A 26176-nucleotide genomic window follows, 5' to 3' on the forward strand; every position below is an offset into this window, starting at 1 on the left:
CTTTTGCCCTCAACGGCCGGAAGGAGAATCCAGGCAGAATTTAGAACGAGCAACCTAAACAAAATTTCTCCACCTACCTCGCCGGCTGCTGGCAAACGATAAACCAACCTCAAACTCTCCCTGCTTTGACGGCTTTGACGGAGGGGTTTCTTTCTAAACAACTGGAGGAATGGGAAATCACGTGGTACACGGGAAAGATGGGATTACGTAAACTGCGGAAGTAACGGCAAGGGTACACTGGGGGGGGGGNGTATAACTGACAGGCCAACTCTTTCTTGAGCCATACGAACAAATAAACGGCTCAAGACCCGCGTGATTTCCCAGATATAAAATTTTATAAAAATTCTTCCAGGGAATCTTGAATTGTTTCATATGGATACACTGATGTGTTTATGGTCCGATCAAATTTAACAGCGAAATCCGCAGGGCTGCGAATGCGCCTAAAACCGGATTGTGAGTCCAAGGATCTAAACACACTGAACGTAAGCAATCACTAAGAACGACCGCCTCTGTAGTCTATTGGTCAGAGTTCCTGGCTACAGATCCAGAGGTCCTGGTTTCGATTCTCGGCGCTACCAGATTTTCTGAGACGTAGTGGTTCTGGCACGGGATCCATTCAGCCTTGTGAGGATAATTGAGTAGTTATTTCAACGAAATAGTGGCTCCGGTCTAGAAAGATGAAATTAACGACCGTGGGGATTTCTTTTAATTGTAAGAGAAAAATGTAAATACAAAAGAGGCCTAGGCAATGCCCATCTGGCCTTTTGTAACACATTCTAATAACCATCTTATTCTATAATAGCGGTTGTCTCGCATGGCCGTGGGGATTCGTTGCGCTGATCACGCGACACACTCTATCCGCTAAAGTTGGTACTAACTTCGGCGACAAGCGGCGGTCGCTTGGTCGGTATAGTACACTTACGGACTAAAAACCAAGGAGTTTGTTTCTTTTGTTTGTAATCACTAAGAACAACAGAAATGTTCCTCAAATTCAAGTGCAGATTCTCAGCACGATCATGAGTTTTATTGAGTAGCTGAAAGCTAAAGTCCTCAAGGAATACCATGCATTCTCAGGAACGACGAAGAGTGATTCAATCACTCAAATGATTACGGTATAATTTTTGTAGGTGTCTTATAGAGAGGCTTCAATTTACGGGATGTCCTTTGGGGCCACTCCTTTGAACTGCAGCTTTAGTTCGTAATAAGATAAAAAAAAATATAGGCCTCTTGGAAGATTATTTTATTCTGTTACGCAACGACATGCAGTATGGTAGATGTTTATTACGGTTTCGGAGGAATTGCTCCTCCCATCTTCAGAGTAGAATAAAGAGCCTTAGTGAATTTATGGGCTTCTTATTTTAGGTCCCTCTGAGGGATTTCCCCAATGGGTAGATAACATTTTATTAATGTAGAACATAAGAAATTCAGATCTTATATTATGCGTAAGATTTGTTTTCTTATGGCTAATAATTAATATGTTAAAATAAGATTGTTTCTGTTTTTGTGTAATGCCGATCTGTATGCAACAATACAATTAACGGAACTGTCTGTTGGGGTTCATGGGTTATCTTTCTGTTGTTTAAGAAAAGACATATATACGCAGTTAAATAAGTAATAATTATTTTTGTTAATTCAAGAAACTATTATTGAAAATGTAATAAAAATTAATGTGATTATTCAAGGCGTAAACCTTAAATCATTGAGTAAAGGAGTTCAGCATATCAAAGAGAGTTGTCCTGCTTAAAATTTATATCAGTGAGATTACAACTTAATGATGTGGCGAAGAAAGTGTGTTGACTGCTTCATACTGGTTTATTGCATGATTTACTCTAAAATCCTGTAAATAGATACAGCATGTTTCTCCAAAAAACCTATTGATTTTTGTTAGATTATACTGTGTAACATTCCACAAGATATAAATCTGTAAATAAATTTCAATTGTCAGCTACAAAATCTGCATATACGAGTATATATATATAATGAACATGAGGATCAGTGGGAAATAGTGGAATCTGAAAAAAAAAACAATTTTTAAAATATGCACTTCAATTCAGAATGCTACTGACTCTTGTGTTTTTTTGGTTACCGTTTCCCTTCTTACATAAGCTTCTCTCTTTCTCTTCGCTAGATTACCTTGCAAATGGATAAGTTTATGACCTGTAGCATAAAACATGTACTTTTAATCCCGTCAGGAACGCGTTATGTCAGTGTAAAGCCTGTGTGGCTTCGCCACATAATCGCCATACCGGTTTTGCGAACAAAGGGCTCTCAAACTGCATCTTCAAGTGCAGTATCTGCAGTGAACCGATATCCGCCTAGCTAGTTCTTTGAAGGCCGAACTTATTGAAGTTAAAGAAGGGATGGAGTCTCTGTGAAGGACTAAGAATTTGTCATCTAACCTCCCCTAATTTAGGGGGAGGAATGTGTGGGCTTTATGAAGCCGAGGTGTCAGGAACAGGAAGACAATTTTGACGATTATATCTGGACGTTTCCTTTAGATGGATTTAGGAAATCAAATGATAAGCAAAGGCAAACCCAAATTGTGGCTATGAGAAGCTGATCTGGGTAGGTAGGATATACTGTAAAAATATATCTGTGGAGGTATTAAATATTTATTCCATCTTTCAACTTTTATGAAAACACAGGTGAAATATGTGGTCTGATGTGGCGCATGTATTTTCAAAATTTGTTTCTCGCTATTTTCTATGCGTGATTAGTATTTACGGTAACAACTACGCACCCACGCCGGTCACGGTAGCCGAGCGGTCTAAAGCATGTCATGTCTTCGCTCGCTCGTAAGCCAGGATCGTGAGTTCGGATCTGTTTCCTGTGAGGTACGAACTGAATTCTTATATATTATTCTTATACACTGCCGATCACGGTAGCCGAGCGGTCTAAGGCATGCACTGTCTTCGCTCGCTTGGAAACCGGGATCGTGGGCTCGAATCTCACTCAGGGCGTGGATGTTTGTGTACAGGTAGAGGCCTTGCGACTAGCTGATCACGTGCCCAAGGAGTCCTACTTAATGTGTAAGGTCTAGAAAAATCGAAGTGAACGGAGAAGTTCATGGAGGTAGGCCTAGGTCCACTGGGGCTGTAGTGCCAAGGAAAAAAAACTACGCACGCAGTTCCTTGCTTCAGTGCATTTTTAGTTGGCTATGTAACGATGCTGCCTTCGCTCGCTCGGACGCTGGGGTCGTGGGTTCGATTCCCACTCGAGACATGGATGTGTGTTTGTGCTGTCTTGTGTGTAGGTAGAGGCCTTACGAAGGACTGATACCCCGTATAAGAAGTCCCGCCAACTCTGTATAGGATTATGAAACTGAAAATTCCGGCAGAACCCAGCAAAATATTGAAGATTCATTGATGAATGAATGAATATAACGGTACTGTTGGTATCGGATCTATATGACGTCGATGATGAGGTGATTAGTGAATATGAGGCGGTTGGTGAAACGAATTCTATTTGCACTAAGTGTACTACGTGCACTACTTCATAAATTCTGAAAATATTTGTCTCTGTTTAACTTTTTTTTGTACTAAATATTCACTTCACTGAAAAATATTTGAAATAAGAGCTGTAGGCCTTAAAAACAGGCCAATCTATATTTTACCATATTTATTACCTTCCAGTCTTTATCTAGTATGAATTTCGATTTCGAAAATATCGACAGAGTTTTATTTGAGATTCATAAAGGCGGAGTTATAATGCAAGAGTAGGTAGGTTGTAGGTTGTAGAACCCCAAAAATGAAATTTAGTCATGTTTCATTCTGTAATTCTTAAGATTAAATTTGAGGGCATAAAAAAAGAAAGAAAAGAAACGAAAAAGAGTAAAATCGTGGCTTTCACTTTATACGTTATGAGCAAACTGAAGCGTAACAGATTGTTTATAATGGAAATACGAAAGCGTTTGAAAAACAAATGTGATTGTAACCTTGAACTTCTGTATTCTTCTAAACTGAGTGGGGTCCACTATAGTCCTGCTTAATAAATTGTTTGTTATTAAACAATATATTGTCAAAAACAACCATAATGTAGCGTCGAATGACAGTCGAGAATTACTGTAAACGTCGAGTCGTGAAAAATGATACGTAAAATCTCACTGAAGTTATACCCTGATATATATCCAACGGGTAGAAAGAAATGAAAATTACCGACAGAGATACAACGCCATTACGTCCGGAACACAAACGAACATACCTATTTATGGCTCTACAGCTCTTCTGGACTCCCGCCTCTTTTTCAGTTTATTAATTTATATACAGTCAAGAGGACATATTGGACTGGGGATCAGTCCGTCGCAAAGCCGCTACCCACACACAGAACAATACAAACACAGAATAAACGCACACAAATGTCCATGCCTCGAGTGGGATTCGAAACCACGATCCCAGTGTTCGAACGGAGGGAGAAGGTGCATGCCTTAGACCGCGCGGCCACTGTAATCGGGCCCGAAGACAGTACAAGGTCCATTAAAGAAAGCAAAATGCGCACAGAATGTCTAGTATTGAGGTAGAATGGCGAAATGTGTAAACTGGAGTCCTAACAAGGAGAGAGATTTTGCTTGTCACCATCACTTCCTGGCCGTCAATGGGGCCCACGTCACCAATCCGATGCATGCTGGGGACCATTTCACGGGAAGTAAAGCAGACGGGAACCTTCATGGCATTGATATTGGAAAAAAGTTTATTATTATATTACAATAAATTTAGCGCGAATTAACTCTGAAATCTAAAGTAAATATTAATGCGCATAACACGAGAGTAGTTCTTGAGACCGTAGGTTTGGACCTGCGCGTCATATTGCTAGCGGAGAATTTGCCGCAACAGACTATCGGCAAACTTCAACTTCTCGTATACCTTTATATTATCTTTACAGACCTCTTTGTCATAGTAAGATCGCCTCTGGGGCCGCGCCATAGCTCAAGCGGTTAGTCGCTGGCTTCCCACCGCGGCGGCCCGGGTTCGATCCCGGGTCTGGTCAAGTGGGATTTGTGGTGGACAAAGTGGCGTTGGGGCAGGTTTTCTTCGAGTACTTCGGTTTCCCCTGCCAATCTTCATTCCACCAATTGCTCCACAATCACCCTCACCTGTCATCTGGGGCTGGTACAAAAGGCCAGAAGTGGCCGCAGTACAAGGGACTTAGACCCACCTCACTAGCAATAAAAAAAAAAAAGATCGCCTCTGTGGTCTAGTGGTCAGAGTTCCTGTCCACAGATCCAGAGGTCCCAAGTTCGCTTTCCGTCGCTACCGGTTTTTCTGAGAAGTAGTGGGGTCTGGAACGGGGTCCATTCAGCCTCATGAGGATAACTGAGGAGTCATTTCAAGGAAATAGCGGCTCCGGTCTAGTAAACCGAGATTAGCGGCCGTGGGGATCCGTTGCGCTGACCACGTGACATCTTCTATCCGTAAAAGTTGGCACTAACTTCGCCGACAAGCGGCGGTCCCTCGGTCGGTATAGTTCACTTGCGAACTACAGGCCACGGAGTTTAGTTCTGTTTTTTGTCGTAATAATTTTATCGGGGTAGAATATACGGAAGTTACTTAAAACAGCGATGAATGTAGAATGTCATGTGCACTTAGCACATGTGTATGGCTACATTAAACTAGTTAAATTCTCCTCGTAACAAATAGTATCCGTTACATTACAGTGTTTCTACACTTTATACAACATGTTCTACTGCTTTATTCCTGAATTCGCGATTGTGTGTGTGTGCAGGCTCGCGTCTACTTCAGGAATTGCTGGCATGCGTTGTATAGGAGATTTTTATTGCAGTGTATGTTCGGTAATGTTACTAAACTCACGCATTCCGAACACAAGAGAAAGGGACGTAGCATTCAAGCAGGCAAACAAAACTACAAAAATTTGTACTTCATACACTTTGAAGATAACCTCTCTAATATTCTTGCTTCTAGAAATGCGATATCTGTTTGAGTAAAATTAGAGCGAAGTTGATAATTCATTGAAATATTATGTACTGTCTTATCGAAAGCAATATGATTTTCTCTCAATTTCGAAGTGGCCAGGTTTTCCAACTTTGCATCCCGTAATATGATGAAAAATAGTATTTATGGTCTATTATATGCAGTACTAAATTGCATGTAAATTTGTTAATTGTCATAGGAGATGTGCAAACCTAAGCTGCTTGTATATTCATGTCCTTCCACCGACTTTTACATTTTTACATTTAAGATAAAATGGGCTACATGTAAAAGCGATTAATGAAATTACTTACTTACTTACTTACTCATGGAGCTGAGCCCTTCTTGAGGAGCCGCCAATTCTGCAGCTACTCAAGAATTTCTCAGCATTTTATGGAACCCGAAGGTTCATCACCGTGTTTAGATTTTCTTCTAGTAGAGCATAAAACTGTGCATTAGAACACATTTTGATACTGGAAAGGGAAGAATTAGGCAAAGACCGATGCACAAACAAAGGCTGCAATCACAGCCTGCCGAAACATTGAGTGACAAAGGCTAGGAAGTACAAAAGAAAGATTCTTGGAGACCCAGTGGGAAAGTTAAAAAACATGAATGTTTTGGATATGCACTCCTAGTCATTATGGTCATCAGTTATGCAGGATTAGTCTAATCATCTATTCCTAAGCCGCCTATAATAGATTCAGATGATCTTTCAGAAAGAATCCTTTATTGGGTCAAGATTTTTCTCCTGAATTGTTTGCATCGCAGTGTCTACGTTCATATTTTGTCTTAACTTCCGTCGAAATAAATCCAATTACGCATCTGAAAGAATAAATCATCTTTAATTGCAAATATTATATTGATTTGTTATTGTCGCTCGCAAGTATGCAACATTTCATGAGTTACTTTCGTGGCGAGCCATGAACATACGCACACTCTTTTGCTGCGTTTATCGATGTGAGATTTAAGGTTGACATAGGCGATCAGTACTATGATTATGGTTTTCTGAAGTGTGACGCCGTGCAGTTTGGTAGAAGTGTCCTAACGTTTCGGAGGAACAAGCTGTCTCCATTTTAAGGTCTCCTCTGATCTGAAGTTGGAAATAGCGCTTTCCTTCGAAACGCTGGTACCTATCTACCAAGCTACATGGCGCCATATTCCTTACTCCTTACCGGATTTTAACATTCATTTTAGGACTGCACAATTTATGTTCCATAAAACCGAGAAAATGTACTGTCGGTTGAATAACTTCAACTGCTCAAGGATGACCATACCAATTCTCGTAGTTTTGTCAAAATATCTTCACTTGAGTAAACAAAATGCTATGCATTCAAGTTAAGTGATCTCTTCTGTGTTGACTGACTGGTGCTAGGCTACAGAACAGAATGTTTTCGATATAATTACATATTCTTGGTTTATTCAATATCGCGTTTATTTGCTAAGATTAGAAATTATCGATAGTGAATAATGCATAGGACAGGATGCGGATGTATTCGTAGCCCAATTATGGTAATATCTTGGTATTTACCTGGAGGAAGTGAGGAAGCTACGAAAAGCCTGTTTGCAGAGCCAGCTTCTGGGAGGAGATATGAACCTTGTACCACACGAATACGAAACAAGAGTGTTAATTACTGTACCGCGACGGTACTGTCGTCCTACCATTCAACACATATAGAATGAACTATTAGTCGTGTCATTATATAAACCGTAATTAAAGAAATACAAAAAGGCTGGTACAGTTTACTGATTTGTCTGAGCAGCGCTTATATTGTCAAGTATAATTGGAATGAACACGTCAAGGAGGATGAGTTGGGTAGGGCATGTAGCACGAAGTAGGGGCGAAGAGGAACGCATGTAGGATATTGGTGGGAAAGCTAGAAGGAAAGAGACCACAAGGAACGACTAGGAAGGTCAAGACGTAGGTGGGTAGATAATATTAAAATGGATCTTAGAGAGTTAGGAAGGGGTGGTTGGACTGGATTGATCTGGCTCAGGATAGGGTCCAATGGAGGGCACTTGTGAACACGGTAATGACCCTTAGGGTTCCATAAAATTTGGGAAGTTCTGGAGTAGCTGCGCAACTGGCGGTTTCACATGTAGATCACATCCCCATGAGAATTTCTTTTTTAATTGTAAGAAAAAATGTAAATACAAAAGAGGCCTAGGCAATGCCCATCCGGCCATCTGTAGCTCGCCATGAGGTTAGGTAATTAACGCTTATATTACCATCTATCGGTTGTTTATGTAAAAGGACTGATTCATAAGTGTAATCTCCTGTCATCTAGTGTTAGTCATGTGAATTTCCACATAACATTCATGACTCGCATTGAAGTTAAATTAAGGAATACTTTTGTTCCACTTGCTAGGAAGTGCTAGTCGACGATCTTTTTGCCCAGGTCCTTGTTTATGACGTCACAATCTAAACATTGCTCAGCTGTGGCGAAGGTGTATGCAGTGTAGTGTGAGTGGTCAACATTGGATTCGACAAAATTTCTTCGGAAAGTATCGTGTGCGCCCAAAAATTTCATCACGGCGACCTGTTAGCAAGCCTGGCCTCGAGCGGAGAGTCGGACGACGGTGGACTTGCTCCGCCACCGCGAAAAAAATCACGAACTTTGGACGCTACAATGCAGCAAGCAGCAAATGGCTGTACGCAACGCAATGGAGTGTCCGAAGACCATTCCGCATCTTCAAGTCAACAGAATGGCACCGAACATATGTCCGAGATCAATGCAATTAATGGAGGACCAAATGGGGAAATTTCACCTAAGATAATAGACAAGACCAACCAAGACATTGTGCGACTGATTGGTCAACACCTAAAAACAATAGGGCTTAAGTATGTTTGCTTGATATGAAGTTTACCAATTTTTCATTGTCATTATATTGCATTATGAATAGTTACGTTTCAAGTTTTGAAAGTGACAAGTAAATTTGGTAACGGTTTGTTAGTGGTGTTTTGCCATCTTGACCTATAGATGACCTCCATAGTGAATGTGATTCTTCAGTTTAATTGCTCTCATATTGTAAAAGTTTTATTTACAATGCGTAAAATGGTATTTCGAAATGTCAAGGGTAGATATTTAGGTAGCTACATTGGCAGTAGGAACAGTACCTGCTAAATTTTTTCTGTGATTCCATTTTGAACATTAGTACATGATCATGGATTGACAGAAAAGTAAACATAGTGATTACACTGTTGGTAATAATGAAAGGACTGGACGACCGCACATCATGAAGTAAGAAACACATTTTTCTATCTTTCCAGAGTTTTGCTAAGTATATATCTGTTCTTCAGTGTGGGTTGGTAGGAAATTTCACCATAAATTACTTTGAAAGCATTATCAAGTAAAATGGGACCACTTTCCCCTCCTCACAGTTCCGCTTAGTTTCATAGTTGATAAAAAATTACAACTATGCAGCATGGTTGTATGTATACATGATCGGCATAAGAATAGTGTTTTCCATAGAGGTACTAATATCTGTTTCTTTTATGCAAGAGATAGTTAGAAATTGTCACAGCCTGATGGGTTAAAGAAAATGGGAGGTATGTGCTAGGTGTTTCCTTTACAATTCTGTGATCATTGTTGTCACACATTTTCATTATGTTCCGTGTTATTCTGCCAAAATTATTTTGAAGTGCTTGGTGAATAGGATTTGTTTTTTTAATTTCCCAGGCCCTTCTCTTTTAGGCTTATTATAGTTATCAGTTATTCAGGGTATATTAAAGTAGTCCGTGCTTGTTTCCTTTGTTAGACATCATTTTCCGTTACCGCATTAGTGGTACTAAGATGTTTTGAATTGCAACAGTTGAAGATAGTGACTTAATACGTGGACTGTGATTCACACATATAGTACAGTGTATTTTCTTCTCATTAACTGTAGAATCATACTGAGTATTTATGAGATTTTTATTCTTAATTAAAGGAAGGATCTCATATGTTAATGGAATTTCAAGTCATGTTGCATGGTAAGCAGACATCATGCATTTTAAAATGTTGTGTTTGTTAACATCATTACATTTTAGAACATTTATTCTGCAGATATATGCATTTTAACCCTTCCGCAACGGATAGTATTTAAATCTTTTCCTATCCCCAAACCGACGGGGTATTTAATTATTAAACAGAAAAATGCACTTATCCATGAAAAATTTAGTAACTCTCGCAAAAATAGGTATATTGAGATAAAATTTTCACAGAAATATTCATAATGAAACGGAGAACAAAACTATATATATTTTGTAATATAATTATGATAAATAATATTTTTTACTCACTCAAACTGCTAAAAGTTGAGTTTGGTGTGGTAATCCTGAAAACACTGGTCAATACATAGCCCAACATCACAATCACTGCACCAGTACACGGTTTCTTTTCTTCTTTTGTTTTTTGTACACACTACACATCGCCTTTGTGGTCTAGCCTTTTTTCCTGATGGGGGAATTTTACTAATAAAATGTCTTTCACGAAGCCGGGGGATGGTGTTATCTAAATGGAAAAACCCTCCCACATATAAATTTGTTGCGCATAAGTGTTTGTTTCCTGAACGATATTGTTTACAAAATCCTCAGTAAAAATAATAGAAATGTCTGTACTATGTCGAGCACATTCACAGACTGATTTCTCGGCCCCGAATTTTCAGAAAACCGTTCGCAAATGCCATCATAATTATCCATATTTTGCCAAAAATAACTCTCGTCTGAATCCGCCACTGGAACCCTCGCCACTATTTCGTCGTCATCTTCAATACTATGATCTTGGATAGCATCAACTACAGCCTGATCTTCAATTTCATTATCACTGTTTTCACTACTATCCGAATATTCGAACTCACTAACTTCCGAGTCGTGAGCAAGGAGCTCATCTAGTTCATCGTCATGTAAAACTGTCCTACTTGTAGAGGCCATGGTTATGGCGCGACTGACAGAAGAATGTGTTATGACATCATAGATTTCTGTATCATTCGTAAGTTTGTTTACTTAGGTTGCATTTGGTTCCAGGAAAAAATGACCCTCTTGTTTGACTACTTCATTGTGTTGCAGAATCTACAGCAACACACTGAAGGAAAACCTTCGTCTGGGGTTTCAGTGAGTGACTCATATAGACAAGCAAAGACCATAGAGTCGAAAGATATATAGTTTTATACATTTTCCTTACTTAGAATTTGAAAAATTTCAATGCAATCTAGGCGCAATGAGACAAAAGTACGAACTATTACACTAACGATATAAAATAAAAATACCATGCTAAAAATTCGTCCAAAATATATAACTAATATACCAATTGAAAGACGAAACCTTAATCTATGTACTCCTGAAAAGAAAATTGGAATATCTTTCCTCGTTTTGTCAGCAAAGTCCTTCAAATCTAACACTGCGCAGGTCGGTGCACTGCACAGATGTCGGTGGCATACAATTATTTAAAGGGTCGGTGAAGCACACGGATGTCGGTGCGGAAGGGTTAACTTAGTGACTATACAGAATGGGAAATTACTAATAGTGTGTTTTAAACTGCAATGGCTGATATATGATTGTGTTTTCAGTTTAAAGGCCCAATCCAATTCATTTATATTAGTGGTCTTCATTAGGTCATTTGTACAAAGCCCTTCTATAAACATTTCCATGAAATTGATGTATCAGTCAGTTTTGGAATAAGAATTTATTATGAATAAAACACATTATGTACAGTGTACATATAGGGAATGAAAGTTTTAGTGACAATACATTTTGTCTCACTGTCACCATCTTCCAACAAGTGAATCTACTGATTTCATCCTGTTGCTGCAATCACTTAGGTAGTAGCATATTTTGCTGTACAGTGTGCAAATGCAAGCTGGGTCAGGTTCATGGTAGGCAGTGTTCATGCAGATTCTTCTGTGAAAACCATAGACAGCAGATCAGGTTTAGGTATGCTGCAGTTTCAGATTCAGCCTTGTTGACATGTCTGGTGTCATGGTCGTTGTACAATAGAACTCTTTTGTGATGGAAATTATTTTCATACCTTTCTTGTAGAACTTGCTTGTATGTTATAATTTCTAGTAGACTCTTCAGTGAAGTGTTGTGGCTCCAGCTGAGGCTAGACTGGTGTGTGTGCGTGCATGTTTTGAAATACATAGTATTTAGAAACCTAGCTTTTACTCCTGCAGGCTTCTTCAAGTTACTTTCATTGAAATTCTGCAGAGCCATTTCAATCCCGTAGGTTACCACAAGAGAGACCTTAAGGTTGATGAGGGCTGCTACTGTATTGTATGATGTCACAGTCAAGTTTGGAATATTGGGATTGCTGTAGGTGCAGACACTGTTGTATCCTGAGTATGCAGGTTTAATGTAATTATGCTTGTCGCAGCATTACTCCCAGGCATTTGAATGTTGACACAGTTTTGAGCTTGTTCTTACTGTTGGTGAAGTGGTAGTGTCTTGCCAATTTTCTTCCCTTTCTGAACTTCGTAAGTTTTATGATTTGAAGTGTTTATTACTTTTATGAGATAGCAAGGCTGTCATAGTGGTGACCCTGAAGGTTACTCTCTCTTGGGATGTGACAGTATGTAGTTTGGCAGATAGGTACCAATGTTTTGGGGGGAACTTGATGCCTCCATCTTCAAGTGCATTTCTACCATGAAGATGAGGGCACCAGTTTTCCCTGAAATGTTAGTACCTATCCACAAAATTACACATGGTCGCACGACAGAAGTCAGCAAAATCTTAATGTCTTTAATTTTGCTCCCATTACAGACCATGGTGTCTGTATTCCCTTGCCCAGTCACTCATAATGTTAAATACAACTTTCAAGTCTGCTGAATTTGTTGGGCTTATTGTCTGCGTATATGAACAGTTTCACGTTTTGGAAGTAGACAATTCTTGTTATGTTTGCACTGTAAGTTGAACAGAAGGCTCATTAAGCACTAAATGTGTGTTGTACTCTCAGAGATGTGGCCATTATGCTCGTAATTAAAATCCAAGAAATTCCTGACCATAACAAGGATTTATTATAAATTCTGTCTCAGTCTTCTTTTGTCTAAGCTGTCAAGTGGCTTTGCGTAATCAGTGGATAGACGAGAACAGCTGGCTGAAATTGTCACATATTTTGATTATGAACAATTCCATATTCTGGGAAATTGCACTGTGTAGATCGTGTGTTCCTCCAAAACGTCAGTTCACACGATCTACGCGGCGCCACATCCCATAAGACGGAATTCTTCTTATTCATTGCTGTGAAAACCTCAAATGCTACATATTTTGATTAGTTAGCTCTGTCACAGGACTTTCCTGGCATGATGCTCGTCAGGAATTTTGTTATGTATTCTGTTGTATGGTTATGGTTTAACTTTGGTGGTACTTTGAAGGAAGGCACATTCCATGTAGTAGTGCCAGTTACATGCATGCTCAGGTGCATTGATGTGAAAGTGTAGTAAAGAAGACCTCTTCTATTTGGGTTATGTAACATCATGAAACTTGGTATTTTGGTCCATTTATGGCCCATCGTTGTAAATATTCTAATAATTTCAGACAGAGTTCTTTTATCATCTGACAGTTAAAATTTGTATAATCTCTGTTATTGGACACAAATGTATGGAACTTTCACAGATCATTCTGCACACTTATGAAACTTGTTTGTTGCCATTGGCAGTGCTGAATTGACTAACAAGGTGGTGTTGTGTACAACAGATCAGAAAGCATTTGTTATCAAAATGATGTACTTCTCTGTTGAGTATTGTGCTGGTGTGGAGGGATAGTATCACGAGAGTTTTTGGTTTGCCGGTGCACCATCAAGAGACAAATGCTACTCGACTGTTAAATATTTTCAATAAAGCGGAAGTGTGTGTGATAAATGTCTCAACGTATGTAAATGTAACACATGTGTTCATACAGCAGAAGTTGTTGGTACATCAAAGGAGGCAATAAGACTTGGTGCAAGGAAAAGTGTGTGATGCCTAGGACAAGAGATTGAGGTCTGAACCCGCACTGCATGCAAAGTCTGTTGTGATCACTTGGCATTTGCGTACAAAGTGCAGCTGAACCAGCCACTGCCAGAAGATGCAATAGTGAAACATTACACTTTTGCTAGGGAATACAGAGTACTGCTGGAGGACAGCCCAGGCACCTTGAATGTCACATGGTTCTCTGATGAAGCAAACCTCCACTTGAATGGTTACATTAACAAGTAAACTTTTTCATGGATTTCCTGTTATTGCTTCCTGTGTTGCACCAACAACTTTTTCTGTATGAACAGATGCACTATATTTAAGTCCCTTCACACGTTTATCGTTTATCATACACAACTCATGTTTATTCAGACTGTTCATCAGTCCTGTAGACAGTTGTCACAATGGTGCAACACAGACAGAAAATCCATACTGAAATTGTCTATCCACAGCAACACAAGAACCAATAGAAGAGTAAAAGATTTTGTCAGCAACACTATCAAGTTAGTTCAGAATTGCCAACGGCAGCAAACAAATTTTCCAAGCGTGGAACAGTCTATGAAAGTTTCATTCAGTTGCAGTTAATAACAAAGAAGTTATCCAAAGTATAAAGTTTCAGATTATTGAAAAAGTCTATGTCCAGTGGTTACTTATGATCACTGTTGGTCGTAATTGTGGTGGAATTTCAAATGGTCATCTTAATATTTGTGTTGATTAATTTGCTTACCCTGTTAATGAAGTTTTCAGTTTTTGATTGTGATTATCTCTTTCATCTGTTCAAACTGAGATTCATGTTTAGTTCATGGATACATATTCAATTCAATTTTTCAATTAAATTCAATTCAGTTTATTTCAAATTCAAAAATAGATCCAGATACAGGCTGGGAAACAACCATTGGATATAGAATAAGTCACAGATCAAAAAACAAACATCCCATTCCCATAGGAACAAGTCAAGGCATTCATAATATAAAACAAAAAAAGAACATCAGCCATATATACAAGAAAACTCCCCCAGTATAGAACTCTCAAAGGTTTCAGGCATCAGTACAAGCTCTTTTTTCATTTTCATTACTCATCTATTATTTCCATAAAATCCAATACTTTAGGATGTGGAAAAGTCATATTAGATAAATAAGTAGTACAAAGAACTAAGTCAAGACATAAGAATAGAACCAGAATACAGTTAATCTTACCGACTAGTATATACAAAAAATTCATCCACAGTAGAAAATGGGTGACAAGTCAAGGCATTCATAATATTAAAAAAAGAGAGAGAGAGAGAACATATCAGCTGTATATACAACAAAAACTCCCCCGGTTTACAGAAACAACGCAGAACCAAGACATCTTATTATAGAACTCTCAGAGGTTTCAGGCATCAGTACAAGCTCTTTTTTTCATTTTCAGTACTCATTACTGTAGAAATATGATTAGATATAGTTCCAAGAAGTATAAAAGAACTTGTAGTAATCTGATGTGCTTATAGACTGCTAGTGGGCTATATTGTCACTTTTTTATAAATGGTACTCCTGCAACATGTTTTGTTCTTATAAGATTTTCGTCATGTAGATACTTTTACATAATTTCTAAGATATGTTGCTTGTTCTGTTGTAGTTCATTGTTCCAAAACTAGTTCCAAATTATTGTTGAGTTTTTGTTAAAACATATTCTTGCCCCTGCAATTTAAATTGTTAACCAGTGCAGCAGGATGCTGGAACAATCATGTGTGAACAGAGCAGTAGAAGGGATTGCATCTTTTCAGCACAGCACTTGTTTTTTACACAATAATTTCATTTTTAATATGGTAAAAGAAGTGTGAACATGTCATGTTTAATATAAAAGAAATTCTGGTAGGATAGAACTGGAGAAGATAGTTTAAAAAATTGGTGGTATTGGTATTGTGCTATGGACATATTCATTTTCCTGTCACCTGCCATTATGGCAACGATCTGGTTTGATTACTGCTAATGTGAGCTTATTGTAGAGGTCCTATTTCAGAGCTAAACAAATTATAAGAAACATCCATCGCTACCATAACCTCACACCTCATTGCATTTGGACAGAGAAAGCAAATTTTAATACCTGATAGGGTTCTGTAGAAGTTTTTTCTAGTTTGAATCAGAACTTGATGCACTCAAGCTGCACTTTGAAATCTACTATTCTCCAAGAAAACGTAAATTGCAGAGGGCACATCTCTTGGCTGTGCTTGACATGGGTGCTGCTTTTGAGTAATGCAAGCTACAATTTTGAAACACAGTAGCTGACTCATCAAATTCTGTTCTACCTCAGTCTGGCAGACGTGTTTTGTTCTATCTACAGCAGTGTAATAATGTGGCCAGTCTGGAAACTAATTAGTAAGGTTGTTAAGTGCTTCTAAGAACAAGCAAGGAGTTGTGTATCAAAACAATAATTTTACTTTTTTTGTTATAAGTTGTGTTATTATTAAAACTAATATAACTGCATTGACACTTTTATGTAGCTTTATCTTTGAAGTAATTGTTTTGTTTCATTTAATACTGGGCAGTATGTATTGTTGAATGGTCCTTGTTTAACATTTTACGTGGTGCTATCAAGAAGTTCCCGAAATTTGAATTTTGCGCACAAATGGTTATGAGTACATCGATATACAGCTAGGTGTCTCCCCACACACCCTTCTTGAATCAGAGTGGAAAGCGGCATCAAGTTGAGTGGTTCGGTTTATTGTTGGTGAACGTATTTCCATTGTTATGTTTCCGTGCGATGACTGACTTGAGAGAGCAGCATGTCTGTATAAAGTTTTGTTTTAAACTTGGGAAAACCGCTGCAGATACGCACCAAATGTTGAAGCAAGCTTTTGGTGACAACAATTTAGGCCAGACACAAACTAATGACTGGTATAAGCGTTTCAAAAATGGCCAAACATCGACTGATGATGACGATCGTTCGGGACGGCCGTCAGCTGGCACCACACCAGAAAATGTCATGAAAATTAGGGATCTGATTCTGCAAGATCATAGACTGACCATCCAAGACCTCTGTAACACCTTGGGAGTAAGTTATGGTACATGTCAACGAATTTTGTCAGAGGAACTGAACATGAGGATTGTGGCGAAGTTTGTGCCACAACTGCTGCAAAATGAACAGAAGCAGCATTGCTTGGAAGTCTGCAGGGAACTTTAACAACAGCTTCAAGAGGATCCAAACTTTCTTTCGAAGGTTGTCACTGGTGACGAAAGTTAGTTTTATGGCTATGACCCTGAAACCTGAAAGTAAGCAGCAATCGTCACAATGGAAGAATATTTGAATACATACATGTGTTAGGATGATCAGAATTTAAATGAACATGAACTTCCAGGGACAACTTATGACCCATGATTTTGATATGTATGGAGAAGTTGTTGTACCTGTACTCAGTTAAGTACAATGCAATGAAGATATATGGGAGAATAGAGATGTAGCTCCACCATTTTTGGCCTTAGAACTAGCTGGAGATGAATGGTCAGCTTTATGGTCTAGCTGCTGTAGCCCTAGAAAAAGAGCCCCATGTACCCATTAAATAGGGAGCTGTGTGGGCCTTAGAGTTGGTGTGGGCGCTGTGGAGAGAGGAAAATCTCTTGCCACTGCCAGGAATCGAACACTGACTCCTTAGCCATCGAGCCCATAGCTCGTTAGTGTACTGAGTTATCATGAGAAGAAATTATAGGTGAATAGTTTTAGTGCTTACTCATCTGTTAATGTTTGGTCCTTCAGGTTGTTACACCACGCAGTCTTGTAGTCATATACATTTCAGAGAAACCTGCTGGATCCATCTTTAAGGTTGAAGTGTGTAGCTTGTAGAATTGGTTGGCTTATGTATGCAGGTTGTAAGGAAGGTAGTCAACCTGCCTATACGAGTATAACCCAATTCTAAAGATGGAGGCAGCATATTCCTCCAGAAGTTTGTTTGCCTACAAGGCTGTATAGCATTACAGTCATCACCATGAAAATCTTTCCTCACAAACATTATTTCTGCAAGTAGTGTAGATTCTCTGAAAGGTGCCATACACAGTATCAAAGCTTATGCCATCAGCATATTGATAATTCTTTTGTGCCGAAAAGAAACTATTGTATTCAGTAGGAAATTTGTAGGTACATAATATGATCCAATTTCTGTACTAGATTTTACAAGCCTTGTTGTGATGGTTTGTCAGTTGTCACTATCAGATGGAATAGTCAATATGCAATTTGCGTATTTGCTGTGATGTTTTGCATTGTGTACGTAAATTATTGTACCAGACGTGTATTTTTTTATATATTTGTCACAGAAATATTAGTTGCATACATAGAAGTTAACACTGACAGTATAATAAAATTACTTATAATGGAAAGTTGGACAGAATGAATGTAGGATGGCCTTCAGAGGTAGGTCAGTTTATGAAGATGGTTCAAAAGTTTAGGTGGGGAGAGATGTATGTTCACACAAGTATATTTTTCTGCAAGTTAAAGTGCATATGCAGATCCTGAATGCAGAAACACAGCAGTGTTTATTTTGTCCATTATAGTAGAAGGGTTGGATAAAAAGTAGTGGCAACACTGCTGTAACATGAAAGATGTGTCAGGTGGCACTAGCGCCGTCTGTAGCTGATAGCAGAAGTTCAGTTGAAGTAGTGCAGTGAGTAGCTCTGGTTGTGTTTCATTGAGTCGCATTGTGCATAATCTTGGAAGTGCAGGAGCCCAGTTCAAGCACCCTAACAACATGTTTACGAAACAAGAACAACACTCCTGGATAAAAATTGAAGTTGCACGAGGTTGTAGTGCACAAAACTGTTATCAGGGACTGCGAGAAGCATTTGGTGATGCTGCTTTGCTATATTGCACAGTGGCACAATGGGTGAAATTGTTCCGTGAAAGGAGGGATGCCATTCAGGACAGCCGTTGTTCAGGACGACCCCATGTTGACAACCACGCAATTCAGCTTCTTGCTGCTTTGCTGCGTGGGAGTTAGCTGCTGAGGTAGGCATATGTCACAAAACCGTGTTCCACATTCTGCACAGTATTCTTGGATACTGCAAAATTGCAGCACGTTGGGTACCCCATACAATGTCAGATGAAACAATGGCAACGTTATGCAATTGCACAGGACTTGTTTGACCAGTACCATGGGGAAAGTGACGACTTCCTTGGAAGGATTGTCACTCTGGACGAAACTTGGGCATGCTCATATGAACGCACTTGAAGCGACAATCAAATGAATGGAAGCATCCTGGCTCTCCTCATCCAAAGAAAGAGCGCCCTACACAGAGTAATGTGAAGGTGATGTTCATTGTGGCATATGACACTGATGGAGTGATACTGCACTACACTGTACCTCAACGACAGACAGTAAATGCTGCCTACTATGCAATTTCCTGCGTAATCATCTTCGTCCAACACTCAGGAGAAAGTGATGACACTTGCTGGCAGCGAACACCATCATCCTTCATGACAATGCAAGAGCTCATACTGCTGACGCTGTTAAGGATCTCCTTCGCCGCTGGCTATGGGAGATACTGCAACATCTGCCATACTCACCCGGTATGAGTCCCTGTGATTATGATCTCTTTGCCAAAATGAAAGAACCACTGCTAGGGACACAGGAGATTATTTGTGCTGTAGGGCGGTTACTGCTGGACATCAACAGAAGTGGACGCGCTGATGGTGTACGATGCCTTCCACAAATTTGGCAGAAGGTGGAACACATGGGGGGGGCGATTATATTGAAGGAATGTAAGTGTGTTTACCTCAGGTAATAAAGTAATTTCAGAACTATAGAGGCGTTGCCACTACTTTTTATCCGACCTATGTATTTACTGTTATTGCAAGTTCATAATAAAGAACATGATACGGGAATTGTTTCCTCTTACATTTACTTTTTTGCGACAGTTTCGTATGCAGTATCATCTTTGCTTGACAAATGAATTTAGGACCATTGATATCACTGGAATCATTTGTATATCTGAAGAATTTTTTCGTGTTTAAAAACATTTTCTCTATCAGAAGGTGTTATGAGAAACTGTGTTTCAAGTTAAACAAGAAGTTGTGGGAAGAACTGCTCTCCTACTTTCCTTTGATATGATACAGGCTGCATAGAAAATCTAACAATGTTTTATTGTTGCGTGTGTATTTGTTGCTGCAGGAACATATTTACTGAGCTGTTGCCTAGCAGTTATAGGGGCAATGCACTTGTTACACACACACACACAGCAAGGTGATATTATAATTCTACTTTATTTTTTATATCCAAAATAGGGAAAGTAGGGCACAAATGGACTCTTAATGTGACAGACAGAAGGTGCCAGGTTCAAATCTTGGCAGGGATAGCGACTATCCTGATCGAGCTCATTCATAATTTTTCAGTATCTCCTGGTGGATGGTGGCATAGTGCCCCGAATTAGGCTACAACTGCTTCCTTCCATATCCTTTGTAGTTTAATTTTCACCATCATCAAGTAATTTGTCGCTGTGTAGTACTGACAATGCCATAAAATAAATTACAAAGTAGCATGCTTGTGTTGACATTACATGATATATGCAGTTGGAAAGACATTCTAAAATAGACAAATTACAAATCAGTAAATCCTTTGAGTTGAGGTTCTCATGTTGGTAACTGGAAAGTGCTATCTTCTGGGATTCAAGAAGGTGGTACCCTTGATTCAGTGACTCAGTCAGCATGCTTGTCACCTCTGAGTATTTAACATGGCAGACCAGACTGGTGGATGCTATTAGGAAACTTGAATGCGAACTGTATCATATGAAATTGTGGTTAGCATGTGTAGCAGCAAGGAACAGGCTGGGGCCCCTGATTAGCTTTTATTATTAATGGATAGTAGATGTTCTCAAAATATGTGGTAACTATGTAAGATATATACACAAAATATGAAAATTTCAAGCCTAGTGGTATCTTTTTTTTTCTTCATTTCATGCATCCTGTTGTGTTTATTATATACAATTCTTTATTGGAATCCGTCATAACACAACATAACGGTCAAGGTCAACATTACGTTAGCTACATGTTTCAGCTTTTAAAGTCATCATCAGGCAAAATACATGGTTACCATATTTACACACTATTGAACTGCATTTCATTGTGACAGTAGAGCTGGATACTTGACAACTATGTTACACTGTAAAATACAAGGTATAAAAATACAATGAAGTATAAGATTATTATAAAATGAAAATTATGTAATAAAATATGTTTATAAACTCTTCATATGATAGTTCATATTATGAAGTCAGTTGTTGCAATCTTGTTATATTTTGCTATATTTTATAGTGTAACATAGTTGTCAAGTATCCAGTTCTACTGTCACAATGAAATGCAGTTCAGTGGTGTGTGAATATGGTAACCATGTGTTTTGCCTGATGATGGCTTTAAAAGCCAAAACATGTAGCTAAGGTAGCTAAGGTAATGTTGACCTTGACTGTTATGTTGTTGTGTCATGACGGATTCCAATAAAGAATTCTAGTGGTATCTTTTGTAAGTTTCTGATGTAAAACATAAAATACAAGAACATGTTCAGATCAGGAGTTGTAGTACATGCTTCATATCCCATGTCCCTTGATTTATTCAATAAAAATTACCCAAATAGAATCAGTGAAATTCTACTGGACTGCATGACATCGCATCCAGAAAATAAATAATACTGTTCATAATTACTGTTGTGGGAACCTCAAATCCAGCATCTGATTTACTTATTTCTATTGACAGACTTCCTCTACAGTGGGGTAGCCCAGTTGGTTTGGTGACTAGGCTTTTGGCTTTACAGCCAAGGAATCAGGATTCAGTTTCTGGAAGGGGCAAGAGACTTTTCTCTATAATGTCCAGACCGGCTTTGGGGCTCACCCAACCTCCTACACAGTGGGTACCAGGGGCTGTTTCCCTGGGGTAAAGTGGCAAGGGTGTGAGGATGACCACTCACCTCCATCTAGTGCCAAGGTCAACAATGATGGAGCTATACCTCTACTCCCTCATATGTCTTCATGGAATGGTGGTTAATTAATTAATTAAGCCCAAGGATCACTTTGCCTTTACTTCACTTTCCTTTACAATTATATTATAAACATGGGTGAATGCTGTTGTATTTCAGTCTGGTTCATGGACAGAAAGGTAAAGGTGTACTTGTGTAACAGATTTGAAGTAATCAGTGTGGATGAAGTGCACTAAGAAGGGACATATTTTGATTTGTTCATTTTAGTGGTAATTGGTATCATACAAAATATGAAACATCCAGAGTCAACATTGTACAGTAAGAAATCAATATGACATGCAAAAGTAAGAGAAGATGAAATTTGGGGAATGCTTGCTACTATTTGTTTCAGAATCTTTTGCCTTGATTTCTCCTATAAAAATTATAAAAATTAAATTATACAGGGCTATAATTTTAACTGTTTTTTGTTTATGTGGATATGAAACGTCTCTCACTCAGAAGGAAGATCACCAATTGAGGAAGTTGGAGGACAGGTTTCTGAGGAGAATGTTAACCTCAGAGGAAGGCAGTAACAGAGGCTGGAAGAATACTACATAAAGAGAAGTTTCATGTTCATGTTCTTCATCAGATATTATGGTAATCAAATCAAGGAGGGTGATAGACAACATGTGAGAAATGAGAAAGTCATGTAAAATTTTAGATAATCTGATGGAAGAGACCACTTGGGAAACCTATAGACAGATGGACAGATAGAAGAGAGTGTGAGAATATGGACCGGAATAATCCAGTTCGTGTTATGACCTTTGGAAGGCTCATGTCTACATGCTAATGAACCTTCATTTTCCATTGAAGGCAGAGTTTCTTGGTCAGCTGAGTGATTTTAGGTTCTTGAAAAAGTCTCTAGATAGTTATGTAGGTAAAATTCAGACATTAAAAATGTATATACATGCCAATTTAAACACCCCATTTTTTCTGTTGCTTTCATTAGTGTGATCCATCCTGAATTTTAGTATTGTGACATGAGTGCTGGAAGTCAGGATAGTAGAACAGTACGGTTCTGCAGCAACAGATAGCTTTCAGCATGTATACGATTATAGAACAAAATTGTGCAGGCAACAAGCAGAAGTCATAAAAAATCATTAGAATGAATATGTTCACAGCATAGGACAAGGTGGAGCCAAACATAGAGAATTTAAGAAGCTCATGCTTGGCAGTGGTCAAGCTTATGACCATTGAAGTGACTAAGCATAATTGTAGCATAAGATAAGTGAGATAGGCATGATCTGCTTTGCAAAGCCTGGACTGACAGAGGACATGTATATAGTGCAGAAGGAAGACTTTTCAATAACCTGCTATGTGTGCAGTATGTATACTTGACAAAGGATATTACACAAGGAATGTGACTGCAAGGATTCAGTTGCAAAAAAAAATGTCATGAGCCTCAAAGAGGCTTTGAGCCAAGACCAACCAATTGGCAGTCATATAGTAACTCTCACTCTGACAGTTGTGCCCCAAGAGAGTGTTGGAAGGCTCCCAAAGCTGTCAGAGAGTAAAATGGGGGTCATGAGTCCCGTGGGACTCGGAGCCAAAAATTACTGTGCTGGCAAGCGCCAGCAGCAATTTACTCAACCGACCCGACAGTCGAGTTTGTCTTGATTTTCATTGTTAGCAGTCACTACATATTTTGTTATGTATGGGGGCATGCAGCAGCGTAGTTGGTTGAGATATTATGCTACAAGCCGGAAGGTCAAGGGATCAAATCCCGATGTCATTGGATTTTTTCAGTTTACCTAATCATTCCAGCCATACTATGGCCCTGGGGTCAACTCAGCCTCTAACAGAAATGAGTACCAGGAATATTCTTGGAATGTTCTTGGGGGTAAAGGGCGGCCAGCGCATAAGGCTAACAACCTTACTGTCATCTATGAGACGATTGTCTAGAAAATGTGGGAACCTCAACATCTCACAACTCTATGGGCCTCCATGGCCTGTTACAGGGATACCTTAACTTAATCATATATATGCAAATTAAGGGTAGATTTTGTGGGAAGATGTGTTTTCTATTCAGTGAATGTGAAGTGTGTCTGGATGTGGGAGGTTCACATTATTGATTCCCAAATTATACTTTGTTTTCAGGAAACTGAGTTTTGAACATAATTAAAATTAACCGTACTGTTTGGTTCCTAACATCCAGCCAGGAAACATTACCATACCTTGTATTTTCAGTATGTGGGCCAGTACAAGAAGTGTAGGTCATTTGGGCTGTATAATCAACCATCAGGTTTGAAAGTAATTTAGCGCAACTTGTAAGGAGCAGGCAGAGAGAAAATCACCCATATAATTGTGTGAATAACAGCACTTGTTTCATCAGCATGTAAATATAGAAATAATATAGTGACATTCATTAGAATTTGTCGCATGATCAGATGGGTTTTATACTTTAAGAGAGCTGTTGATGCAGTTAGGAGAGAAATACTGTACAACATTGTCAATGAATTTTGTATACCCATGAGACTGGTTGGGCTAATTAGAATGTGGTTTAAGTGAAACTTGTATCATACCTCATATAAGTACATGTTTGTCTGATGTGTTTCCTATCCAGAATGATCGGAAAGAAGAGGATGGTTTATTGTCATTCCCTTTTATAAACTTTGCTTTCGAGTGTGCCATTAGGAAGGTCCAAGAAAGTCAGGAGGAATTGAAATTGAATGGAACACATCATCTTCTGGTCTGTGTTATGTTTATTGAGTGAAATAAGTCGCATGAGAGAAAAAACAGAAATTCATACTAGACAAGAAAGTAGGTTAATCTAGATGTAAAAACAGAGAAAATTAAATATATGTTTATTATGTCTTCGGTGTCAGAACAGAAAACAAAATCAGAATATAAAGACAGCTAACAAATGTTTTCAAAATTGGCGAAATTCATATATTTCAGAACAGCAGTAACAAATCAGGATTGCATTCACCAAGGAAATTAAATGAGAATTATGTGCTTACAGTCATTCAAGTTTGAATATGTTGTCTTCTTGTCGCCTGATAAAAAAAATAAGGATTAAAATATAACACTAATTTTGCCTGCTGTTTTATATTGCTGTCAAACTTGCTTTCTCATGCTAAGGGAAGAAATGAGATTGGGAAAATGAGTTTGAGAGTGGGTTATGACAGACCATTTGGACTTGGAGGGAGGAAGTGACAGTTGGAAAAAGTTGCATAATGAATAACTTAATAATTTGTACTGTTCACTGAACATTATTAGGATGAGATAGGCAGGCATGTAGCATGCACTGGAGAGAAGAGGAATATAAAAAAGGTTTTGTTGGTAGACCTTGAGGGAGGAGACCTCTTGGGAAGCTTAAAAATGAATTGGAGGATGACATTAATATGAATCTTGAAGAAACAGGGTGGGAGAGTGCGGGCTTGATTCATATGGTAAGGATAGTGTGCAATGGGTTGCTGTTGTGAACATGGCAATGAATCTTTGGGTTTTGTTGGAAGTCAGAGCATTCCTTGAGGTGCCTCAGGAGCAACTCTGCTTGATGGAGTTAGTTCAGATATCTTTTCTTGTGTGGGTAAGACTTAAAATTTTGACTATTTTATTTTAAAGTATTGAGCTTCTGTTGGTTTCAGTTACATTTTTGATCCATCTGATAGAGATATTTTGAAAGATATAATGTGTAGCAAGTATAAATATATGTTATAATCACATATATTGGAACATTTAATTTGTCAGTTACATTTTATATCATAGGTCAATTTTGAAGAGAATACTGTTTTATGAAATTTGTAGACTCACACCACCTAATTCATTTTTTTAAATCTCATTTTGGAGTGTGAACAACATAAATGAGAGGTTACAGAAAGAAGTTACCTACTGCCCTTCAGATGCTTCAGTCTGTGTAATGAGGCTAACAGAAACCATACATTATTAATTTTATAGTTTAGCGATCCATGTCAAAGCACTGTTTCCCTTAACAAAGATTCTCATTGCATTAGATTTTTCATATAGAACCTCAGAGTTTTATAACATTTTTATAACATAACTTTTTTGAAGTAGCTCAAGCGTAATTTCAAAATTTGTATTGTTGCTGTGTATGTAATTACAAACATAAAAATCATATTTTGTAAGGAACTCGTAAATAAGACAGTGATACATTTACGAGTTATCACTCATCAGACTAAAAGCTAAATATAGATTTTATTTGCTTGCAGTAATGTGACATGTCAACGCATTGCCAGGCAACGGCTCAATAAACACCCCGCGATATGCGCACGCAGCAGTAATAGGACAAATGTTTATAGCTTGGTGCTAGGCAACAGTCAGCGCGCCATTGGACTGGCGAGATAGCTATCACATGACATGTTTTCTGTGTGGTCTGCAGTACTGAACGATAGAACTGGGT

The 26176-nt window shown here is 38.6% G+C and overlaps 1 protein-coding gene across 2 annotated transcripts in view; it reads left to right on the forward strand.

Moving 5' to 3' along the window:
• Positions 1-8322: 8322 nt before the first annotated feature.
• LOC111873391 (WD repeat-containing protein 26) overlaps positions 8323-26176 on the forward strand; it is a 58485-nt gene continuing 40631 nt past the window's right edge. Inside the window, exon 1 of one of the 2 annotated variants that reach the window (XM_023868055.2) lies at positions 8323-8760. In XM_023868055.2, coding sequence (XP_023723823.1) covers positions 8549-8760 — 212 coding nt within the window. In that variant the 5' untranslated portion in view covers positions 8323-8548. The other variant, XM_033755072.1, reaches the window with a different exon arrangement.

This window comes from Cryptotermes secundus, unplaced genomic scaffold (genome assembly GCF_002891405.2).
Source record: "Cryptotermes secundus unplaced genomic scaffold, Csec_1.0 scaffold22, whole genome shotgun sequence".
In the NCBI taxonomy this organism is placed as follows: domain Eukaryota; kingdom Metazoa; phylum Arthropoda; class Insecta; order Blattodea; family Kalotermitidae; genus Cryptotermes; species Cryptotermes secundus.